The sequence below is a fragment of the Orcinus orca genome, chromosome 18, assembly GCF_937001465.1.
Source record: "Orcinus orca chromosome 18, mOrcOrc1.1, whole genome shotgun sequence".
In the NCBI taxonomy this organism is placed as follows: Eukaryota; Metazoa; Chordata; class Mammalia; order Artiodactyla; family Delphinidae; genus Orcinus; species Orcinus orca.
In genome coordinates, this window is record NC_064576.1 from 63,250,350 (window position 1) to 63,269,743 (window position 19,394).

The 19,394-nt window shown below is 37.2% G+C and overlaps 1 protein-coding gene and 1 pseudogene across 1 annotated transcript in view; one reads left to right on the forward strand and one right to left on the reverse strand.

Moving 5' to 3' along the window:
* Positions 1–19,394, forward strand: part of LOC101286035 (phosphatidylinositol 3,4,5-trisphosphate 3-phosphatase TPTE2) — a 61,011-nt gene that overhangs the window by 16,056 nt on the left and 25,561 nt on the right. Inside the window, exons 5-14 of the mRNA XM_049701084.1 lie at positions 740–901; positions 2,710–2,829; positions 4,291–4,390; positions 4,533–4,596; positions 5,347–5,411; positions 11,359–11,419; positions 12,412–12,493; positions 12,599–12,687; positions 16,310–16,371; positions 18,050–18,130. Of these exons, the coding sequence (XP_049557041.1) occupies positions 740–901; positions 2,710–2,829; positions 4,291–4,390; positions 4,533–4,596; positions 5,347–5,411; positions 11,359–11,419; positions 12,412–12,493; positions 12,599–12,687; positions 16,310–16,371; positions 18,050–18,130 (886 nt within the window). The remainder of the gene's footprint in view (positions 1–739; positions 902–2,709; positions 2,830–4,290; positions 4,391–4,532; positions 4,597–5,346; positions 5,412–11,358; positions 11,420–12,411; positions 12,494–12,598; positions 12,688–16,309; positions 16,372–18,049; positions 18,131–19,394) is intronic.
* LOC117203119 (serine/threonine-protein phosphatase 4 regulatory subunit 2-like) lies at positions 8,263–9,549 on the reverse strand (annotated as a pseudogene).

The window sequence follows — 19,394 nt, forward strand, 5'->3', positions numbered from 1 at the left end:
TTGCTTCCTTTTAAATTGATATTTTAATTTGCATTGCAATTGTGAAAAAGTGCTTTAAGATTAATTTATCTTCATAGAGTATACAAATAGTATAATCAACTTATAGAGAATGTGTTTAGCGTATACAGGAAAAAGGCTTAGGAGTTACTTTAGAGTTCAATTATGTATGTATTTATTGAATTGAATTCCTTCTTACGTGCCCAGAACTGTGCCAGAACCATCCATTGATATGTAATCTTATATTTGTTGATACACTCACTGATAAGAAGCCTTACTGGTCAAAGTAGTCTTTTAAGGGCTTATGTTAGTCATGCTTTCACTTGGTTTTTATTACTAAATTCTTTAAAAATATCAAGATTAATGAGGTTTAATTTATTGAGGGAAATGGGTAGAAGACCCTTCTAAAATTCTTAAATTTTAAGAAGGGTTTACAATTGGAAATGTAATTTTAATGTAGTTTGCCTCTTCTGTCTTGGAGTGTTGGTCTGATGTGTCTTAATATAAAAGGGCATGATATCATGAAGTGGTTTAGTGGGAAATTTATTTCTCTAACAACTGCTTCTATTGGGTGAAAGCAGAGTCATTTATGTTGGGGTTCTAAGGGCAGTTCTCCCTACCACTGAACAGTTTAACCCCAAATAATGACATTTTGATATCAGATCATTGGGCTGAAGTTAGTCTACCTATAGGTGTGAAAACCACTTTATCCTTATTTGGTTTATTTATTTGTTTGTTGTAGAATATTTGGAATTTTGCTGACCTTTGTGGATGTGTCCCTCATCATTACAGACATAGTTGTCTCTGATAGCACGATGTATATTCCTGTGGAATATCGTTCAGTTTCTTTAGCTATTGCTTTATTTTTTTTCATGGATGTTTTCCTTCGAGTATTTATAGAAGGGTAAGTTTGATTAATTTTTTAAAAGCACATAGAGCTATTTTGTACTGCTATGAGAAGCATCCCAAGGAATTACCAGGTCAACCCAACTAAATGTGCCCCTCTTTATCAAAATAATTCTCCTTGAAGGCATACTCCACAAGAGCAACAACAATCCAAATCCCAATTTCTATCAGACTGAGCTTTAATAGTACTATTGCAACTGGCACTCTAGTCTCCAAACCATGTATTCTAGATAGTTCCTTCAACAGGTAAAGCTTAAAGGGTTTGCAAAATGGGGCCAGGCAGCTAATATGTCTACATGCATGTTATTAAGAGGAATATGTATGTGAAGTATAAATATTGATATTTTTATTGAGTTCAATGTAAATAAAAGCTGACAGTATATTAAGTACTAGATAATAGATCATGAGCAAACCCTACCTCCGTTAAAATAAAAATTTGTGGTACTTCCCTGGTGGTCCAGTGGTTAGGACTCCATGCTTCCACTGCAGGGGGCATGGGTTCGATCCCTGGTCGGGGAACTAAGATCCTGCAAGCTGCACGGCCAAAAAATTTTTTAAAAATGAGAAATTTAAAAATAAATGAACAAAAACTTGTGTTAAGCTCTATGGGAGAGCGAGTCAGGGACTAAACTCCCCAGCCTCACTTCATCAGAGCATTTTGGAACATGCTTGTCTCCTTTCTGGCTGAATCTCTGTCCTCGTGCCTCTGAGCTGAGGACAGTTGCCCACTCCCAGGTTACTCAGAGCCTAAAGGGGCTATCCCAGGATTAGAAGATGATTTCCCTGGAGCCCCAGTGCCAATGGCTGAAGGAGCTAGTGTTGAGGAGGTGCCAGGGCTGAAAGTTCAGCTTTGCACAGAGGAGGCCACACCAGCTCACTGGAATTCCACTGTGGGTGCAAAGCCAGGTGATGAGTTTGCAGGCCAAAGTAGTGGACCCATCTTCCTCTCACAAGCTCCTTTCATGCACATCTTACAGCCCGTTTCTCTAGGGCTGTGACATGTTCAGCTTCCATTGTGCGATAGCATCGCTCACCATCCCATCTCTCTCTCCCACCTGTGTGAAGGCAATGCTTGTCTCTTGTTCAATGGTTTGGTTATATCTCTTACTATACTATGGTTATACTTGCCATACTGATGTTCTTGTCCTATATAAGTATAAAATGAGTATGAATATTTTTTTCCTTAATCTAGTCTAGTAAATGCACTTTAAATCATTCATCAAGGGCTTCCCTGGTGGCGCAGTGGTTGAGAATCTGCCTGCTAATGCAGGGGACACGGGTTCGTGCCCTGGTCTGGGAAGATCCCACACGCCGCGGAGCAACTAGCCCCATGAGCCACAACTACTGAGCCTGCGCATCTGGAGCCTGTGCTCTGCAACAAGAGAGGCCACGACAGTGAGCGGCCCGCGCACTGCGATGAAGAGTGGCCCCTGCTCGCCGCAACTGGAGAAAGCCCTCGCACAGAAACGAAGACCCAACACAGCCAAAAATAAATAAATAAATAAATAAATCATTCATCAAAGCTGAATTCCTTTTTTTAAAAAATATTTATTTATTTTGGCTGCGCTGGTTCTTAGTTGCAGGATGCGGACTCTTAGTTGCGGCACGCACGTGGGATCTAGTTCCCTGACCAGGAATCTAACCCGGGCTCCCTGCATCAGGAGCGCAGTCTTACCCACTGGACCACCAGGGAAATCCCAAACCAGAAATCTTAAGGGGGATGAGTCAAATAATTTGTGCTTTTAAAATATCCCTACCTCTTCTTTGGGGAAGCGTAAACTTATATATATATATTTTTTGTTACAGGATACGACGGTATTTTTCTGATATATTTAACTCCTTAGATGCTGCCATTATTGTGGTGACTCTACTGGTCAATATTGCTTGTATTTTCTATGACTTTAAGGTTCTTAAAGATTTCCCCAAGTAAGAAACATATGCTTCCCTTCTCTTAAAGTTTTTCTTTCTTAAAAAATATTTTCTGTGGCTTTCATTTTGTGTAATCTTTTTAACTCTGAATGTGCTAATTCTGTGCTAAATGAGCTGCTTGAAAATGAAACGTTGAGATAAATTTCCACATATCTGGAAACTAAAGGATGGTGGTGTTTAGGGACCAGTGAAGGGTGTCCACACTGAGTACCTTTAGTTGAATGAAGAAGATGATGCCCCCAAAGAAGAAACTGGGGACTTGCCTCTTGTCCCAACTTGAACTTCTCTACATTTTGAAATTCCCACTAAATTCCCACTTGCGCTTCAACCACAAATTTCTTACACGTGAAATTCCTGGGTTTTTCCTATAACCAAGAGAGTACTGGTTTGAGTTGATGAAAAATGTGAGTGCCTCCAATGATGATTCTCTAAAAAGGAACAAATGGAAGAGAAAAACGAGGTGACATGGGTAGAAACACAGAGGTACAATTTTTGCAGTATAGTTAACATGATGAAAGCTGAGGCAAGGTTAGAACCATTAGGGATCAAACAAAAATGTGTATGAGAGACCGATGGCTTTTTTCTTTCTCCTCCTCTTTCTACTGTGGCAGTGAGAAGAAAAAGAGCAAAAGTGTTCTAGGATGTAGCTGTTGGGTGGCTCACTAGGCCTATTCCTTAGTCAGATAGCTTGCCACTTCCTGCACTCCAGCTTCTCAGGACTTTCCCTCAGGTCCCAACAAAACTTGATGTGACAAGCTTTCGGAGTTTTTGAAAATAACCAAAACCAGTATGGTCTTCAGACAGGCAACCTCAGCATCACCGAAGAGCTTGTCAGAAATACAAGAAGAAAAACACCTCAGGGCCCACTCTAGACCTACTGAATCAGCATGCACACACAAGCTAGAGAAGCGCTAGCCCAAACCATCAGTTCTTTGCCAGCGTGTTTCTTCCTGATGGTAGGAAGTAACTCATCTGCTACCTGCCTGATGTGTGTTCACAGCTCTAGTGAACCCCTGTTACTCATGGGAGTAACAGAGGGGAATAAGAATTCTGTTTTGATGGGAAAAAGATTGAAAAATGCTTGTCTTAAACCACAGAAGTTAAACCCACAAATTCCGAGAGTCTACCATATGACTTCTTCTTTAAATCAGAGTTTCTCAACACCAGCACTACTGATATTTTGGACAGATACATTTTTAGTAAGGGAGCTGTCCTGTGCATCGGTACTGAACAGCATCCCTGGCCTCTACCCACTAGATGCAAGTAGCAGCCCCTCGCAGGCAGTTGTGACAACGAAACATGTCTCTGGACATTGCCAAATATGCCCGGGGTGGGTGGGAGGCTTGGGCCAGGGGGTCGTGTGCAAAATTGCCCCTGGTTAAGAGCCACTGCTCTAAACTTAGTCCATACTGACAAAATCCTCTGTTTCTAAAGCAAAAATGAATCTTTTATTGTTAGGTCGACAATTATTTTACGACCTCTACGACTTATCACTCTGATAAGAGTTTTTCATCTGGCTCATCAAAAAAGACATCTTGAAATGCTGACCAGGAGGATGGTAAGTGGGCAAAATATGTTTATGATTCAGAAAAAATGTTTGTGCTTCAGGAAATACTGGCAAGGGTTGTAGATATCTATATATTGTTCTTTTTTTATGTTGATTTATGTTTTACAAATGAATGATTGTTTTAAACCCTCAGGTTTCAGGAAACAAACGGCGATACAAGAAGGATGGATTTGAGTTAGACCTCACTTACATTACTGGTTTGTGAAGTTTTCCTATATTAACATATTTTTCTTGTGTGTGAGTAAGTAATTATATGCTAATTTTTGTTCTTTCTCTGTCTGAGGCATGTTCTTTCAAAGCATTTTTTATCCACGAAGACATATGTCACTATGATAATGGGACATATTTGGAGTTTAACCCTGAAAATGGAAAAATCTTGATTTTCATCTCAATTCAGGGTTACTTGCTTATAGTATAGGAAGTTGAATGGATTTTCAGCTGACTCCATTTGTTTGGTTTCGAATTTATTGAATTCTAGTAGTTATCCTCGGTCCCAAGGATTTCAGAAAGACCTGTTCTCTTCCTAGAACGCTGAAGTCATTGCTTTGTAGGTCTGAGTTTCTGAGCCAGGGGAACACTGGAAAGCATCCTAGGAGTTCCCAACATTGCTGGAGCCCAGATCTCTCATTTTTCTTTGGTGTTTAAATAAGAAATCAATTCCCACCACAGGGGGCCCTCCAGACTAAAGTCAACGCAAATCTATTGCATAAGGTTGGAACCAGTTGAGACTTGGGAACACTGAATGTAATGGTCAAAATAGTGGATACTTTAATATCCAGTATTGGATATTAAAGTTGATTATCCTGAGGGTTAGTTAGCTTTTTTCCTGTCATTCTCAATCCTGACAGTTCTTTTCTATGAAAGCAGTCTGATTATATGTAAGTCGAGTTCTCATATATTGTTTCACATCTATCACATTTGTTAATAGTGACTGTTTTGACTTCCAGAGCGTATTATTGCCATGTCATTCCCATCTTCTGGAAAGCAGTCTTTCTATAGGAATCCCATTAAGGTAAGAGTTTTTAATCTAACAAATGCTCACATTTCCCAGTAAGCATAGACTGTGGAATTGTGAGATAATGTGGGCCCAGAGGTGACAGTGTTCTCCTAAAAATTTACTCTTTCAGGTAAAAAATTATCATGGATTGCTATCAATTAGCTTTTGCTCTGTGATGAATCACCCGCAAACTTAAATGACTTATAACAGCAAACATTTACTTTGCTCGTGATAATGTGGTTTGTGAATTTGAGTTGGGCTTCACTGATCAGGGACACGCTTAACTAATTTCAGCAGAGCTAACTCATGCATCTGTGGGCAGCAACTGGGCATCTGAGGGTTGGCTAGTCTAAAATGGCATTGCTGGCTGGCTCCAAGTGATGTCTCATTCTGTAACAGGCTAGCTTAGGCTTGTTCACATAAGGCAGTGGCAAGGACCTCACTAGCATCCAGCATAAGAATGCAGAGGCCCTGGCTCTCAACTAGTATAATGTGGCTTCTACCTTATCCTATTGGACAAGCAAACTACAAACCCGGTTCAGATTCAAGCAGACGACAGATGCCGTCTCTGGAAGGCAGGAATTGTGGTGAATCGTGGCTGTTTTTCATGGTCTGTCATAGGGAAGAAGATAGAGAATTCTTTAACTAAAATGTGTATTCTTAGATTGAGATCCTAAATTACAGTGGATACATACTGCTTTAGGTCCCGTAGATTAAAGTTCAAACATCAAGTGATGCTTACTATGAAATGCCAGTTAAAAGTCATTGTTTAAGAAGTTTGCATATGTGTGTATACATTAGTGCAATTTACAGTATTTGTTCTATCTCAATAAAACTGTAATTATGTATGTATATATGTCTGTATATAACTATGTGTATATATAATTATACTTTGAGGCATGTAAATTGTGCTAATCTCATGTATATCTTGATAAAATTATATATAGATATATATACAGCCAACACCCCTATCAAAATATAGAACATTTCTTGCTCTTTTTCAGTCAATACCCCAACACGCTGGAGGTGATTACTATTCTCCCTTGTGTCACAACAGATTAATTCTACTTTTTCTTGAATTTCACATAAATGGAATCATAGACTACATCTTCTGTGACCAGCTTTTTATGCTTAAAATGAATTCTGTGGGATTTATCCAATATTGTTGGGTGTACAGTAGTTCTTTCTAAATAGTATAAAATAATATTTATTGCTTCTAGAATACTGATTGAAAGCTCAAGCATTCAGTTTACTTACAGAAATTATACAATTATACATTGCTTCACAAAGGCAGCAAACACATTACACTCTAAAAAGTCTATTTTACAGAAAATTAAAAATTCTAAATATCAAAAGGTACATCTGAAGAAACAAGTATAAATTTGGCAGCCAGTAATTTTGACAGGAAGTTGTACGGCTTGCATGACTTTAATCTGTGATCAGTCATTTAGCTCAAGTTCATCATTAATTTAGTTTTCCAGTGTAATTGTGTTTCATACCATTGACATCTGCATACTCTAGAGTATGTTAGAAAGAAATGTGTAGTATTCACAAATGTTCAGAAAAGCAAGCAAAAGTTCTGTGAATCTGCCCAGTTCTTCTGAGACGGTCTCACATCAACTTCATAAGCATATTCAATCCTACAAAATAGTAAGCTAATGTTTTAACACAATTTCCAAGATAAAGCACATTTTCTCACAAATAGTGAAGTCTTTTTCTCAAGCACCACAAAAGTATACAAAAGAATTTTAGTTTGAACAGATCTCTCAGAACGTGTTTAACCTGATACTTCAACAGACTTAAAGTTTCCATGGTTTCATAAGGACCAGATTTTTAATTACTTAGAGGAGAAAGGAACAGCCTTGAAAGATGTGGACTCGATCATTACCAATAGAAAAAGTATCCAATGCATATTTTATAGAGACAGAAAAATAGAACATTTCCCCTCTCAGAATAATGTGTATATAATTATATGTAATATATATTATATATACTAACTATATAGCATATATAAGATAATGTATAGTTGTACATGTAATTATATAATATATAATACATTTCCCTCTTAAAATAGTGTATATTTAAATAAAATGTATATTATAGTATATATTAAATATATATTAATATATAATGTATAATATATAAAATTAGTATATAGTAAATGTAATATATATCATATGTTGTATATAATTATATGTTATATATTACTGCATATAAATTTTATATAGTATAACTATTATTCTATTTATAAATATATATTACATATATATCTTATTTCTTATAGAAATAGAAAAATATAACATTTCCCCCTTAGAATAATACATGTATACTTATATATAATATATATTATACAGAATAATATATAATTACATGTATAAATTATATATTATATGTATATGTCTTATATAACATGTAAATATATTATTCCATTTATAAATATATAATATAAACTTATCTCTTATAGAAACAGAAAAATATAACATTTCCCCTTTATAATAATATATATTTATATATAGTATATTATGTTATATATAATTATATAATATATAAATTATATAACTATATATTACATATCATATAATTATATAACAATAATATATAAGTATGCATATATTATGAATATATTAACATCATAAATATATAATACTATAAGTATATAGGTATGTAACTTATATAAATTTATAATTTATATATTATATAATTTATATTTTGTATGAATGATATGTAAATTAAAATTATATCATTTATGCAATATATAATTCTGTTATATATATTATTTGTATATAATGTTATGTTATATTTATTTTATATATGTATTATATTACATATGTTATATCATATAACATATATAACATTATAAAATATGTTATACATAAATATACATATATTATTCTAAGGGAGCAAATTTAAAATTTTTCTGTTTCTGTAAAAGATGAACATATATGTAATTTATAAATAATATAACTACCATGAAACCCTTTAATTCATATGGTAAATGTTGAAACTATGACCAAAATATGAAAACTACCAGAGCTGTTAGAAAAAGACTAGAAGCCTTTTCACATATGTATAATCTAAGCATGACACTCTCCAAAAAAAAAAAAAATTGTAATTATTACCTTCCAGTTTGAAAACTTTAATTCTAAATTAAAAAAAAATCTATACACAAGCCACTGATTTAACCAGATCCTCCCCCACCCCCCCAAAAAAGTGTTTAGTAAGCAGGACCCGGAAGAGCTGATACTCACAGTTCCTACAAGAACAACTCTTTCAGGGTTTATCCCATGAAGTACTTTATTTTACAACCTTCTACTTGTGCAAAACTAAAGGTCCATTTGATTACACAGAAATTTCATACAGTGTAAGACTAGAATTGAGTGTGAAATACTGCATGTAACTATTTCTAAATAGTCTCGTTCTGTTGGTTCATCAGTGACTTCTGTGGCTTTATAGTCATTTTCTGTGGAAGATTCTGAGAGAATCTCTCCAGTTCTACTGGAATTGGAGCCTCCTAATTCTTCTGTTTCATGGCAGTTGGAATCCTACTTGCAGGGCCTCTGTTTTCACTGTCTTCGGAATGTAAATCTGTCTCATCCTGAGACAGATGAGATTCCTTTATTTGATTATTTTCCACAGAATTCTCTTCATTTATAGTTAAGGCATCATCAGATTCTTTCTCTTGAATTTTTTTTTCTGGAATCATTTCTGTTGTTAAAGACACTTGTCCTCTTCATCCTCTTCTCTTCGTCTTTATTCTTAGATGAAACTGGTTCTTCTGTTTCTTCTGTCGTAACTGAAGAAGTGTGACTAGAAGTTGGTTGGTCATCTCTGACTTCACCTTCTTTGTCAAACTTGAGTTTTTTAACCTCATGTCCCTCAGCTCCCAGACCATATTCATTTGGATGTTTATTTTCTATACGGCTGACTGAGGAACTCCTGATCCAGATGTCAGAGTCATTGTGAATTTTGTCCTCGTCATGCTGTAAGTTTGTAAAGACTCTTTGCTCACTGTGCGCTGAAGCAAACCATTCCTTCCTTCCTCCCTCCCTCCCTCCCTCCTTCCCTCCTTCCCTTCCTTCCTTCCTGTTCTCTCCCTTCCTCCCTCCCCACCCCATTCTCTCTCTCTCTTTGTTTTTGTATAAGTTACAGGAGTACAGCATTAAAATTCAACATCTGTATACACTACAAAGTGATCACCAGCACAAGTCTAGCTGCCGTCTGTCACCATACAGTTGACCCTCTACCTATTTCAGCCACACCCCAAACCCCTTCCCCTCTGGTAACCAGTAATCTGTTCTCTGTATCTATGTTTGGTTTTGTTCACTTTTGTTTGTTCATTTGTTTTATTTTTTTAGATTTCACATATGAGTGAAATTGTACGGTGTTTGTCTTTCTCTTCCTGACAATTTCATTTAGCAAATACTTTCAAGGTCCATCCATGTTGTTGCAAATGGCAGGACTTCATTCTTTTTATGGTTGAGTTGTATTCATTGTGTGTGTGTGTGTGTGCATGCACACGCACGCGTGTTTATCACATCTTTATTCATTCATCAGTGGACATTTGGGTTGTTTCCATTCCATTAATAATGCTGCAGTGAATATAGGGGTGCAGATATCTTTTGGAATTATAGTGGTTTTTTTGTGTTCTTTGGCTAAATACCCAGAAGTGGAATAGCTGGGATCATATGGCATTTCTAGTCTTAATTTGGGGGGTAATCTCCGTGCTGTTTTCCATAGTGGCTGCTCCAATTTACAGTCCCACCAACAGTGTTTGAGGGTTCCCTTTTCTCCACATCCTCTCCAACATTTGTTATTTCTTACCTTTTTGATAATAGCCATTCTAATAAGCGTGAAGTGATATCTTATTGTGGTTTTGATGTGCATTTTTCCCTAATTATTAGTGATGCTGAACATCTCTTCTTGTGCCCATTGGCCATCTGTATATCTTCTTTGGAAAGTTGTCTATCCGGGTCCTCTAGCCATTTTTTAATTGGGTTGTTTTTTTGTTTTTAAGTTGTATAGTTCATATATTTTGGGTATTAACCCCTTATTGGATATATAAATTGCAAATATTTTTGCCCATTCACTAGGTTGCCTTTTCGTTTTGATCATGGTTTTCACCACCGTGCAGAAGCTTTTCGGTTTGACGTAGTCCCATTTGTTTACATTGGCTTTTGTTTCCCTTGCCTTTGGAGTCAGATCCACAAAAATATCGCTGAGAGCAATGTCAATGAAATTACCAGCTATGTTTTCTTCTAGGAGTTTTATGTTTTCACATCTTACATTCAAGTCTTTAATCCTTTTTGAGTTAATTTTTGTGTATGGAGTGACATAGTGGTATAGGTTCATTCTTTTGCATGTGGCTGTCCAGTTTTCCCAACACCATATATCAAAGAGACTATCCTTTCTGTATGTTCTTTGCTCCTTTATCATAAATTAATTATCCATATATGTGTGGGTTTTTTTCTGGGCCCTCAATTCTGTTCCATTGATCTATGTGTTTGTTTTTGTGCCAGTACCCTACTGTTCTGATGACTTCAGCTTTGTATCAATAGTATAGTTTAAAACCAGGGAGTGTGATAACTCCAGCTTTGTCCTTCTTTCTGAAGATGGGCTATTCAGGATCTTTTGTGGTTCCATACAAATTTTAGAACAAATTACAGTTTTCTTAAAGCTTGTTAACCACCTACTAACTTCCTTCTCTGGTAGCTTTAAACAATGTGTATTTACAGTAGAGGCTAATCAGAGTAGTCATCACAACTTTTGTGGGCTATTTGAAAACCATCAGTGGGTTAGATATGACTTGGAATGTATGTACCTTTTTATTCCCTGAATCTCCCATAAAAGGTGCTAAGTGACGGACCAGTGAATAGAAGGGTGATAATCATTTGAGGTTAGTCCTAGGAAAAGGCTTATGTTGGTGCCATGTGGAATATGTAAGGTACGTGTCCGTCTTTTTTAGGAAGTTGTACGGTTCCTGGATACCAAGCATCAAAACCACTACCGAGTCTACAATCTATGCAGTATGTACATGACTTGATATTTTGCTATTATAGATAGAAAACAGGTCACTCACTGCATGTAAGAAGGTGATTCAGTTTTTACATTTCATTTAATCATAGGTATTTGGTGGTGGTGGGAAGTGAGTTTTTAAAAGTCTCCATCTTGTGCTGGCTCTATTTGGTAGGAAAAGAAAGTGCAACAGCACACAGTGCCCCGTGAGGTAGGCAGGAGACTGGGGGCAGAGCTATTTTAGGAGACTCAAGTCTAGTGGTAGTAGGTTTTGGAAAATATTAGTTTTTTCCTGCCAGCTTGTGTTTTGAAGACAATTCAACAAATGCATGCTCTAACCCACTAGGAATGAGGAGTGAGGAGACCAGGGCCCTGCATGGGAAGAAACCCCCAAACCCTATAGCAAACAAATTATAGCCCAGCTGACCCTCTTCCTGTATATTAAATGGACATTTTCAGGAGGCAAGTATTTTGGTTGGCCACACTGGCTTCTGCTCTGTGTAACCTTCTGATAATGTAGTGAGTAGCCTGCTAGAAAAGTACAAGTAAGTCCTATTAAACCAAAATAATTTGGGCTTATGTTACTCAAGATGGACAAAACACTACTCTACTTTTATTTTTATTATTATTTTTTTTTGCGGTACACGGGCCTCTCACTGTTGTGGCCTCTCCCGTTTCGGAGCCCAGGCTCCGGACGTGCAGGCTCAGCGGCCATGGCTTACGGGCCCAGCCACTCCGCGGCATGTGGGATCTTCCCGGACCGGGGCACAAACCCGTGTCCCCTGCATCGGCAGGCAGACTCTTGACCACTGCGCCACGAGGGAAGCCCCTACTTTTATTTTTGAGACCCTTACGTTTCTTTTAGAGCAGCAGGAGCCAGACAGAAAGCTCCTTTTAAAGGTAGAGGAGGAATTTCAAATAGAAAAGTATAACTTATTTATACCTTGACCATTTACTGTGTTTATTAGGGTTAGAGATATGACCCGTGCATCATTTATTTCAGGTGAAAGAGCTTATGATGCTAAGTACTTCCATGATAGGGTCCGTCGATACATGATTGACGATCACAATGTCCCCTCTTTGAGGTAAGTTTGATGCCAAGCTGGCTGTCATAAGGGGGCTAAATATAAAGGGCTTGATTTTTTGGGGAAGTATTTTCATTCAACTAAAAATCTTTCACTTGGAATCAGTGAGATGGTGGCGTTCTCCAAGGAAGTAAAAGAGTGGCTGGCTCAAGATGAGGAAAACATCACAGTGATTCACTGTAAGGGGGGCAAAGGTAAAAAAAACATTTTTCTTTTTCTTTCTCTTCTTCTAAAGAAATTTGAAAAATATATTAAAGTACACCAACAAGATACGTTCTGCTATTAACCGGTATTAATCATTGTTAACATTTTTTACTATTAGCTTCAAGACTAAAGGAAGGGGAAGGAAAGAGGGAGGAAGCGGGGAGGAAAGGAAGAAAGAGTAAAGAAGAGAAGAAAGCAGGAATAGAAGAACTGAGGAAGGTTAAGTGTGTTTTCCCTTGTTTATTGACTATTTGAGTTTCTTCATTTTTGATTTGCCAAAATATCTGTCAAAATACAAACACTGTTTAACTTTAGAAACCATCAGAGCACTTTTCATTTTATTTAAGGTTGTTCTTAAACTTTGTGAGGACCTTTTAAAGTTAAGAGTGTCGACAGCAATGCCATTTCAAAGACCAAAAATCATACTGGAATTTTTATAGTGTAATGATACATAGAAGTTGATTTTGGTGGGGGGAAAATGGGGGTGGGGGGAAAGCCAGTTGTGAATTCAACCAATTTAACTTGAGTCAGATTTTCTCTCATTCAGATTTAGGCTTTTAATAATCATCTAGGCATATTTCACAATTTTTGACAAATAAGGAATTATGGTTTCGTTGGGCTGTGAAACAGTTTTTTATATTAAATTCCAGGAAAACACACTTTAAAACTGCCTTCTGTAATTGAGTAGAATAAAGTTTTAGTCTTATTTGAAAAGTAGTTTCAAGCTCATGAGTTAGTAGGCAAGTTCTATCTTTAGTTCCACAGGTCGAAATATTCTGTATGTACGGCAATTTACAATATTGTGCCTAAATGAAGAATACAGAGGTTGAACCACATGGAATTGCCTTTCTTTGGACCATCTTTTACTTTTAAAAAAGGCCATTTAATATGGCTCAACCAAAATATTATAATCTAAGAGTTGGCTTTAGTTTTCTTTTAATCAGGTTAATTCCCTGCTTAAAGGAAAACCTTCATTTCAAATTTAATTATTTTTCCTGAGGGCAGACTTACATTATTCTGTGTTCATGTGTGTTTCATTGCTTTTCCTTTAGGATTGTTTGGAAGGCTAGTATTCAGTTGGTCCGTACCAGAGCAGCTCCTTTTTTCAAGTTTTCATTCATCTTGGTTTTGCTTCTTTTTGTTGGTTGATGCCTGCACATTACCAGTAATATCATGATAGCCCAAATATTTTGTTATTGATTTATAGGACTTCTTTAAATAATCTGGGTGCTAATTTTTTGTTAGCAGTTTGTATTGCAAATATCTTCTTCCACTGTGTTGTCTTTTAAATTTGATTATGATTTATTTTTTCACATAGAGGTTTTTAATTTTTAATGTAGTGAAGTTTATCAATCTTTTGTGTGTGCATGGTTCGTGCATTTTGGTCACGTTTAAGAAATCCACCCATACGCTGAGATGGTGAAGATATTCTCCTTATAAAATAGTAAAGTTTCGCTTTTTACATTTAGGTCTTTAATCTAATTGGAATTTGGGGAGGGAGATTTTTTTCCATATGGATAGACAATTGTCCTAAAACCATCTATTACATGCTCATGTAGTCCCCATCAACTTGTAATCCCTTCTCAGTCATATACCAAGCTTCCATATGTATTTGGGACTGTCTGTGAATTTTCTATACCACACTATTATAATTTTTATATATTTCTGGTTGCATTGCATTGTGGTCAGAGAACATATGCATGTTTTTTAGTTCTTTGAGATGTATTTAGACTGGCTTTATCGCCCAGAATTTGGTCAATTTTATCAAATGTTTTCTGTGCACTTGAAAATAAAGTGTATTATGCATTGTCCAGAACAGTGTTCTATATGTGCCCCTTAGGTTGTTTGTTAATTGTTTTATTCAAATCTTCTATATCCTTACTGATATTTTATTTTGGTTTGCTTGAATTCTTTGCAGCATAATTCCTTCCTCCCACCACCACCATTTGCTTGGAAGTCATATACTCTTTTTATATTCCTTAGTAATTTCTCTAAAGATTTCAACTGACATCCCTTATTTAGCTATCAGTTTTTGCTTCTTTCTTAGGGTTGACCTTGTATCTTCCTGAACTCTTTCATTAGTTTTAGGGGTTAGCCTATAGATTTACTTGGACTTTTCTAGTCTGCAAATAATGAGTTTGTTTCTTCTGTTTTTATCCCTATACATTTTGTTTTTCTTATCTTACAATACTGGCTAAGCCATGTAGTAAATAGAAGCAGTGAATAGTGGATAGTTTGTTTAGTTCCTGGCTTTAAGAGGAATGTTATCATCATTTCATCATTAATATGATATACCTGGTAGGTATTTTGGTAGATTCCTTTCATCATAGTTAAAAACTTAAAACCTTTGTCCAATAGCAAAAGTTTAGTGAATGAATATATGTTTATGTTTTAAGTTAAAATACTGAAGACAAGTGTAAATCATTTTAATGATTCCTTGCATACCTGACTTGACTGGATGAGAGGGCATCTACTTTGTCTGTGGTTGTGCTTAGCCATAGCCACTGGGACATGAATCTGCAAGTTTTTTTTCGAATGGGAATATATAAGGGCTGTAAAGACTCAGAGATGTCCTCCAGAATTGAAATGTGAACCATCCATGCTAGAGAGCTAGAGAGCTAGATTGTCAATGGTCAGTAGCCTCCTTTAGCAAGAAGCTTTTCCTTATCAGAGCACAGGGTGGTACAAAGTCCTCTTTGGAAGTACTTGGCTTAGAATATTGTTTTTCAAACTATGGGTTGCAAAATAAATTTAGTGGTCCATTTTTTTAAAAGGATAGAATAGAAAATAGGGTGCATCTTAAGGTAAAAGGATAAGTTTGGAATTACGTAAAATAAAGTTCAGCATATACTGGCTGAGACAAAACTACAGATCATTGTAGAAAGAATAGATGCAATGTACTTTTTAACTCACATATTATGTGGCAGGGCAAAAATATAAATTAGAAAAAAACATGAGACTTGGAGGATAAAATGACATGAAATCAAGGATTTGCTTTAACGTGCTGGTGGGGGGGCTGGGGTGCATGTAGAGAGGGGGAGGGAAAGAAGGATGAGGGAAGAAAAGGAAGAAACAAGTATAACAATTAATATGATAATTATCGAACCTGGGGAACAGGTATATGGGGGCTCATTATTCTGTTCTTTCTACTTTAATATATGTCTTATAACACAAAAAAAACTCTAAAATGGAAGGAATAATAGATATGGCAAATGCTAGGTGGTGTTTTGGGTTCTGTCCACGTTTTATCTTTTATAGTTTCTTTTATTTACATTAGTAGGAAAACAGGGTGTGTAATTAGCTCTTAATTGGTAGGTATCTCTTTAGCTTTAGAGTCCTGGAGCAGAGCTCATTGCCTCTGCCTGTTACTGCAGTCTCCAGGGGTCATGAGTCAAGAACAACATACACGTGCACAGAATTAGCACAGAACTCCAGGTAGAACCTCAGAGCAAGCAGTGTAAGGGCTTTGTCTATCTCTGAATTGAAATATTTTGAACCAGCACTTTCAGAGTAGAAGAAAATCAATCCAAAATGAACTCTAAATACTTCTGAGAGTAGTTTTATACCAAGTGCTGCCATGGGCAATGGTTCATGAACTAACTTCTTTTCTAGGAAGAACTGGAACTATGATCTGTGCCTACCTTCTTGCCAGTGAAATATTTGCAACCGCAGAGGTATGAAAGATGCTCCTACCAATGCTGTCTTAGGCTGATTGAATTTGCTAGCTCTGAAGCCTCGCTGGTGGGATGTTAACGTGATCCCTGAGTCATGGTAATTAATGGAGTTGTAATTGGAGAGGTGATTATTAGAAAGCCTGGTTTGGATACTTTCTCATTTAACTGGCACTAGTTAGTAACTGACCTCAGGGCCTCTTTCTTTGGGACGGGATGAGGGTGAGGTCAATGAGACGCTCACCTTGGACACAAAATTTAAGGGAATGCCAGAAATCTCAGTAATTAAGAGAAATAATATTCCAGTGCAGCATTCAAAAAATCTAAGTTAATGCCAAAACATCCATCGTGGATACAATAGGAATATTTTAAATAAAGACAGGACACAACAGAGTCCAGATTAATGTGAAATGAGTAAGGTCAAGTTGTGAAAGTGCAAGAAAACCTCAGCGATACAGAAGCTTGACTTGCCTCCCTGAGACCCATAATCCCACCAGCTCCAGGCCTTCCTCCTTTCTCACGAGAATAAGAAGAAGATGGGTTAGGGAAGTTTTCTAAAGGACCTTGAACATCCTTGCAAGTGCTAGGTAGGTAAAAGGCATCGTTTTCCAACTCAGAACAAAGTCTCTCCTGGATGTTATATCTTTGCACAGTCAACATCTGTGGGGCCTGTGCCCTCTGGAAATTTCTGAGAAGACAGGATGGGCTGTTGCTATGTCTTAAAGCAGGGTTCCCACTCTTTTTCTGCCATGATCTTGCTAAAACGTCACCTCTTACAGGGCACGCTCCCAGGAGCTCTGCTTCTCGCTCAGCCTGCAGCCCAGATAAGAGAAGCTGGGGGTTCTGATCTGGGCCCAGCACCCTGATTCCACCGTCGTCTTTATTTCAAATTTGAGACACACAGGTCAGGAAAATGGATGCTGTAGGACAGTGTTTTTCACACTGTGGATCACAGTTTATCAGTGAGTTGTGAAATCAACTTATTGCGTTGTCACTCGCATTTTTTAAATAAAATGGAATCAATTAGAATAGGAAATATCAAAAGGTAAGTATTGTTTGTGAAACTTTTGTTTCAGTTCTGTGTGAGAGAGTGCGTGTGTGTGTGTGTATGTGTGTGTGTGTATCTCCCAGGTTTATGAATGTGGATTGTAGCTTTAAAAATAAAAAGTTTGAGGGACTTCTCTGGAGGTCCAGTGGTTAGGACTCTACGCTTTCACTGCCGAGGGTTGAGTCCCTGGTCAGGGAACTAAGATCCCATAAGCCGTGTGGCGTGGCCAAAATAAGTAAATATATAAATATAAAGTTGAAAGCTGTTGGTCTGGAGCCCTGGACAGAGCCAGAGGCCGGTGCTCAGGCCTTTGCTGTCTCTGACGGGCTGCATGCATCTCCATGGCAGGTCACTTGGTTTTCTTTGGGTCCTAATCTTCTCCATTTGTAAAATGGAAAGACAGGAAGAAGGACCAGATTCTCTCTAAAGTCTTCCAGCTCTAAAATTGTCTTTATGAGTCTTTGAATGAGAGTAGGCCTTGCTGTAGCTTTGTTAATTCTGTTATTTCGGGTATAGCCTCTGCCCAAAGACCGCTGACTTAAGGAAATCATGTGCCCTTAGAAACTTCAGAATGCCTTATACAGGAAAGGGACGTGCAGATGACCCATGACTGGACTGTCCCCTTTTTTATAGGACAGCCTTTATTATTTTGGAGAACGACGAACAGATAAATCCACCAGCAGTAAATTTCAGGGAATAGAAACTCCTTCTCAGGTAAGTGCTCTTTCTTTAAAAGGGGTCACTCTGGGGAATTGGGTTAAGATTGGCATCTATTACCTGGTTTCATTTTAGACTCTCTTCCTTGGGTGATTCCTTAGGTCATCTTCTCCTTGGGTGGTCTTCTCCTTGGGTGCCCCGTGACAGGCCTTGATCCCTTCCGGAGGCCAGGAGCCCTGCCTCAGGTGTTGCTTGGCTTTGCACCTTTGCTCTGAGTTCTCCCCAGAGCGCCCTGCCTTCCATTTTAACTGGTTATTGTTTGCAGAGTTCAGGAGTTGATTCCCTTCCCAAGGTAGGAAAGTCCAATTCCTAAGGTTTCAGACCCCCTGAAGATTATCTGAAGTCACTAGCCTTTTATTTCCATGTAAAGAGGAACTGAGTCTTTCACAAACCCCTATTAGGGCAATTCAGCCCTTGTAGAACATTGTGTGTGTGTGTGTGTGTGCACGCATGGGTGCACACATGTGCACATGTGTAAGGGAGAGACAGACAGTGACAGAAAAAGAGACAGAGTCGGTGGGAGGGGGGCTGCACTTCAAAGGAGAAAGGAAAGGGAAAAGTAACATTTTTCAAAAACCTATTTTATACTAGACACTATTGTACTTTTACATATATTGTCTCATTTAATACTCAGACAACCCATGTTATTACCTTATTTTTTTCCTTTTTAAAACGTTTTATCCTGGACTTTTTCATAAAAAGTCAAGACAGTCATACAGTAAATCCCCTTATATTCATCACACTGCTTCAGCAATCATTTCGTCATGTGGCCAACCATTCATTCCCTCCCCACTCCACACACACACACACACACACACACACACACACACACACACACACGCGCTTCATTTCACACTAAACTTGGATTATTTTGAAGGAAATCCCAGACATCAGATCATCTTATCCCCTAAGCCTTTTAATGTGACATCTAACATAAAGACTCTAAAAAAAAAAACCCTTAAAACCATTGACATACCTAACAATGTTATACCTTAATAGTATCAAATGTCTAGTCCTCGTTTAAATTTCCATAATTATCTTAAAATCTTTTTAAAACTTAGTTTCAGTCAGGATCCAAACAAGGGCACACATTTCATTTGGTTGCTATGTCTCCTTAAGTCTCTTTTAGTTTATAGGTTTCCCACCTCTCTTTTTTTTTCCTTGTAAATTGTTTATTGCAGAAACCAGGACGTTATCCCATAGAGTTTACAACATTCTAGACTTTGTTGAATCCTGCTAAGGGTTTTGCATTCATTATCTA